Genomic DNA, 6,203 nt, shown 5'->3' on the forward strand with positions numbered 1-6,203 from the left:
TTATGAACTTGTGCTACTCAACGTTGGAGATAAACGTTTACCGTTCAACATTCGAAACTTTCTTCTTTTTAAACCGGACATTGAAAAAAATATAAATGGTGTGATGATTGCTTGGATGTATGTTAGCCATGTAACAAAGATTTCAATTCCATAAGAAACATGGATATTTTCTCCTCTAACAACCATGTAAAACAATGTCGCGTAATATGGTAACCAGAGAGCACTAAAAAGAACATGAATTACGAAACAAACTTTCGTCAACTTTTCATTGTCTTTTTGTTTTTTGCTACGCCACAACGCAATATCGTAGTTGGTCGGTATTGGATGGCTATGAAAGACATTCCGACTTAAAACGGCGACAGGTGGTTGAGAAATTGAATCAGCAAGCCATCTATTCCTGACAGGTATACCAATCCTTGGATCAAAAAATCCCCAATTCTCACTAACTGCTGGCTCGTAAATGACAGGCCGCATTTTTCTTCTATCTCGCAGCAGAAAAAACAGTTTCAAATACAGCAAATTCGTCACGCAAAATACAAATGAAACACTCGATATAGCAGGATAAGCATTTACATCTCTGGTAATGTAATGACTAGGAAATGTACAGCTCACTTCCACGCTGTTTAAAGGCGAATGTTTATTGCTATATACAGCGGGAAAAGCCAAAATAAATGCAATATTAATAAATATGATAAGGATAGCCGTTCCGAAAAAACTTCGGCAATTGCGCCGATAAAAAGCACGGTGTTTGTTGTCCAAGTATCTGTCAATTGTCATGGCAAAAATACAGAGGCTGTTACCCACTAAAGAGAATATGTTTATAAATGATATCACCTGACATAATTGATTTCCATATGTGACTTGTAAAGGATGAACCACACTCACGAAAAGTAAAGGAAAACAAAAAAGCACACGGACTAAGTCCACAGAGACGAATGTGAGCATATATGTGTGCGGCGTTCTGCGGCGAATTTGAAGATACCTGCAGAAAGCGTAGATGACAAGTGAATTACTGGCGCTTCCTAAAGCGATTATAAGTCCCAATGAAATAAATTGAAAAAGAGTTACAGCACTAGAAGGTGTTGGAAGGAGAAATGAAGTATTGTTTTGTGCTGTAAAAACATTCATTGTCGAGGAACTCTGGAGTGAGTGTTGGGACGGAGAGATGTTAAGTACTGATGCGGGAGAAGAAATACTTCAAAAATATTCTTCCCAGCATGCGCGCCATCTGTTTCTCATGAAATCGACAATGCAGTATCTGCGGCTTTGACTACACTCAAAAAATTATAATTTCTTCTCTCATAAAATTGCTTGAACGGAAAATAAATATGTGTAAGAGGGATAGATGAATTATGATACAGTACTAACCAAATTATTGGGGGAAAATGATTTCTCTTTTCTCTTACTTCAAGTATTTAATGTCCTTTGCGAGAAAATAATAATTTTAGAAGTGTAAAAATAATTCATGCATATGTTAGAAGAATATCTCTAATTTTACAATAGAACAAGAATGTTTTTTTTTCTTCGAGTTTTGTGTAATTGCTCTTATAATTTCGACGAAACTTCCAGATGCGTTCGTTATGTAGGGAAGAGGGGGGCTGGTGTGGGCAAATAGAATATTTCTGTTATTTATCATTCGAAAAATCTCTTTAAATTACGACAAATTTGCAAAACTGTATCATATGTAGTTTCAAAACAAAATACTAAATAGTTATATAGCAAATAAATAAGGTTTTAAGGGGGAGAAGCAACTTCCTAAATTTTGCTTTAATAGGAACTTTATACTATTTTTATTGATCGTTTTTGTAAATAAAAGTTGTTATTTTATTATAGAATATACTAATTAGATATTTTAAGAGTCACTTCTGATGTACCTTTCTTTAATTAACAAATAATTAGCTTAACTAATGAACTAATGATTGCTAGTGTTTACACGTCATCATTAACAAAGTTTTTTAATAGTAGGAAATGTTAGCAGGAATTTCCTTAAGATACCACTTTAATGTTTAGCGTTTTAATGTACCACTTTAATGTTTAGTAGCCCTCAATTCTCATGACATGCAAAACAACGCATAGTGGAAATCACAAACTTATAAATAATAATTCATTACCACTATTAAAGAAAAGAAAATACCACTAGAAAATAAAACTGAGCAATTATAGCAAATAATTATACTGGATTTTCTCTTGCACTAATTTTCTGCATAAATATTAAATAAGGTCTGTGCAAATATAAATATGTTAAATAGCAGGCACGTTCAATAAAGCAACATGGAGTTGCTTATATATAACAGAGATGTTCATTAAATATTTTTAAAACATAATATATTCTTCTTGTTTTTTCCGTATATCATTAAATTATTGGTAGAAAGCAAATTATTAAAATAATTTAGCCAGTTTAGTACTTTAGATAAAAATGTTTTAGGTAGTTTCATCAAACGTGATTGTTTAGAAAATATTTATTACACGCACACACACACATATATGTGTTCAATATATTATAGTTTTTCTTTAATATGGTTACACGATACTATGGTTCAACTTGAAGAACGGAGACCTGATCCAATTTTACATCTTATAAAGTTAGTTGCAAATTCGCACCGTATTATGGTTCAAGGTACAGATAATATGATAGCAAAACAGATAGCAAAAACTCTGTGATTCTTTTAAGAAATATTTTGCCTAAAATCTATGCATGAATGTATCCGAAGCCATCGGAAATGAACACCTTTTATTCGCATTTTATTTCCTAACCTCAAGGTTTCTTTGTACACTAGCGTGCAAAAAACGTGTGTTAAACTTTAGTAAACCTGTGTCAAAGGCATTTTAACCTTCTTGTCTCTTTTTTTTATTTTCGTAGTTTGTTTTTTCTTATTGTTCTTAATCATCGAACCAACATATATGTTGCACTTAATTTTAGAATTTTTTTTCTTCTTTTTATTTAATCATAAATGCAACTTTCGAATAAAATTTGAATCTTTGCATTAAATTCAGTTGAATATTCCTTTAATTTTTTCAGATTTCGAGTCTTGTAAAAACAAATTATGCAAAAAATAAAGTTAATATTAAATTAATAGTATGCAAAACCTATACTCATTAGTTAAAATTCCATTTTAAATAAATATAACAAAGAATTAATATAACAAAATAGAATAAATATAACAAAGAATAAATATAACAAATAAGAACAAAGAAATTCATCCAATACTTACTTTGATATACAAAAGAAGCTAAACACGAAAAACACTATTCATTTAATACCTATCTGATATAAAAAGATTTAAAGTGACTTTCAAAGCGCTAACTTTGCTTTTTTCTTGCTAAACATATTAAACAAGTTCAGAAATGAAATTTTATATTATACTACATTTCGAATCGACAATCTTTATTTTAGAGCTTGACCAACAAATTTTGCACGCTAGTCCAAAAAAAAAAATCAACTGGACTGGAGAATGATGCTTGCGGTAACAATGCAAAAGCAGTTTTAGGATTTTTCATATTTTATTTCCTATCTCAAAGTTGCTTTGTACTCGGAGAAAATCTGCTAAAATTACCGTACTCTATTATAATGACATTTTTGAAGAAAGAAAAAACAAACGTAATTCTGTTTAATAATTCCAAAATATATGGTATTTATACCATTAATTTAGTAATTCCCCCTTTCATATGGTAGCGGTTTACCAGAAATTCTGGTTTTCAAAATTGTAGTTCTTGTTGTCACACACATAATAAAAATACAAAACTGAATAGTAAATTTTATCGAATAAATGGTTTTTATGTCATGATCTCTAAGGTATCATGATAAAATTATCAAATTTTATCATATTTTATCACATGTTATAAAACCTTATTTTTTAGCTTTTCCAAAATAATTATCAAAGCGCATCGAAATACAATATCGAGCTTTTTGATGCTTCTATGGGGCCTGAAAAACGATAAATTTTACCATATTCTAGTATTTTTAATCATATTCTTTTTTCTAAGTATATATCAAAGTTCAACTTGAAGAATGATTCTTAAAGTAAAAATGCAAAAATAAAAACAGTTTTAAGTTTTGAAGCTGTGTAAGAGAAACTTTTCTGTTTCATCACTGTTGAGAACACTTGTTGTTGATAACTCCCTTTTTAATAACTTAATCAAAATATTTTTCTGTTTTTGCTTTGTTGTTGATGTACTCAAATTTATTTTCTATTTCGACACTGTTTATGATATACAGGAAATTATTTTGCTTTAACGCTGAAAACAATGTTTATCTATAACATTGGAACAGTTATCTGCATCCTATAATTTTTGCATATGCGTTGCTAAATTTTTTTGTTGCATTACTCCATTTTCTCCTTCAAGACCTGGGGATTTTGGAGTTAACCTTAAATTAAAGAAAAGGGTTTTTCGGCATTAAATCGCATGATCTGATCGGCTAATCCTGATGGTTAAAGCGAGAAACTCAACATTACTGTGCTAACTCAACATGAAAACGCATTGTTCTTTCGCGTAGCGCTCTCTTTTTAATAACAAAACATTATATTACACAAATAAAGCTATATTCTTATCTTGTGATAGTTTTGGAATTTTTTTTCACAATTAAAACTTTGCCATACACTCAATTGTTATACTTTATGCATTATTTTTAAAAAAAATTTCAATGCGCTGGAATAAAAATATTAATACCGGAACAGCATCTATTTTTTTAATAATGCAAGTATGTCGCGCACTAATATAAAATGTGTCAAAATTAACTGATGAATAACGAACAAAACCTTTTGAAAATTTATTCTATTAATAAAAAAATTATCAGCATATCTAAAATCTAGAGACGTAATGCAAAGTGTGAAAAAAAAGTATAAATATCTAAAATTGGATGAAATTAAAAAAAAACAACATATTGTTGCAATCGTATTTACTAAAATTTATGTTGATTGTTAGTAAATTAATTAATAAAATTCCTCTGGAAGCAGCAACAAAAAATACTGTGAAAATGAAATATGTTACTGTGCTCCTATTTAGAAAGAAAAAAAAAGAAATCTTGAATTATCAAAAGAATAATTCATGTAAGCATATGATGTATCGTTAGGACCATCCCTGAAAAAGGCGACAATAATAATAAGTTAAGAATGATGACATGAAAAACAAAATAGGTGCAGTTATCTATTATTTGTGTAAGCTATACCCTTGATAAAATAAGAGCCACCCATCTACGTGTCCGCGGCTTTCATCGGGTCATTTATTTTGACATAATAACTTCTCAACCTGATTAAAATACGCAGTTTCTTTAGATCAAGGGAAAACCCTGCCCTATAAAAGAAAAAAAACAATCAAAAATGCAACTAATGCAAAAAAATTCATTTATCATTAACAATCTCCTATCCCTAATTACCTTTCATATAATAATTAGTGAATAACTTTTCTAAACGTCAGAAATAATTTTTCTCCCTTTTACACTGTTTAAATGCTGTTCGATTGAAAATTTTTACATTTGTCGAAATGGATGAATTTTGTATAATCGCGCTTAATTTTAATATAAAAACGTATATAACGGTTTTTACTCTTTATAAAAAATACATACAAATGATCAGGAATTAAAAAATCAGTCCCAAATATTAATAATAAATAAAAATAAACTATGACTAAGAGCTTTCTATTGAAAAGCGCATCTATTTCTGGTATTTACTTATTTTAATAGGTGCAGTATTTAGTTTCAAATATTTCAGTGCGCTTGAAAATGGCAAATTTGACAGTAGTTCTGATTGCAGAATTGTAATAGCATAATTTTAATGGAAAAATTCACCGAAATTTTAGAAAATTGATGCATTTCTCCAATTCTGAATTGGCGACGAGCATGCATTCAACATGTTTCAAAAGATACTATAGAGTAGAGTAAATAAAAATTATTATTTTACTTAGAAAAATTTTATATCAATGGGTAAGTGTATACTTCCATCTACACCCCTAGGCCACGAGGGAAGAAATCTTTTGCGTTGCAAAAAATTATTGATATTATTTTTTAAATCATTACATCTCTTTAATTTCTGGACATACACAATTTTTAGAGATCAATTAACTTCGCGATATTTATATATAACCTTTGATATTGAAGCATGACGAAACATAATTTATGAGATTAAACAAAATATGGAAAAGAAACAAAAATATTCTACAAGCATTAAAAGGTTGTTGAATTAATAAATAAAATATCTATTGAACAC

General features: G+C 29.3%; 1 protein-coding gene across 1 annotated transcript; it reads right to left on the reverse strand.

Moving 5' to 3' along the window:
* On the reverse strand, positions 1 to 1,128 carry LOC139427103 (probable G protein-coupled receptor 85). The gene has a single exon (XM_071187771.1). It carries the CDS (start codon positions 1,126 to 1,128, stop codon positions 1 to 3), a length of 1,128 nt encoding a protein of 375 aa, XP_071043872.1.
* Positions 1,129 to 6,203: the final 5,075 nt, after the last annotated feature.

Source organism: Parasteatoda tepidariorum, chromosome X1, assembly GCF_043381705.1.
Source record: "Parasteatoda tepidariorum isolate YZ-2023 chromosome X1, CAS_Ptep_4.0, whole genome shotgun sequence".
In the NCBI taxonomy this organism is placed as follows: Eukaryota; Metazoa; Arthropoda; class Arachnida; order Araneae; family Theridiidae; genus Parasteatoda; species Parasteatoda tepidariorum.

What these genes read in the sequence shown, in the direction of transcription:
- LOC139427103 (XM_071187771.1), bottom strand. Translation starts at nt 1,128, where the DNA reads ATGAATGTTTTTACAGCACAAAACAATACTTCATTTCTCCTTCCAACA.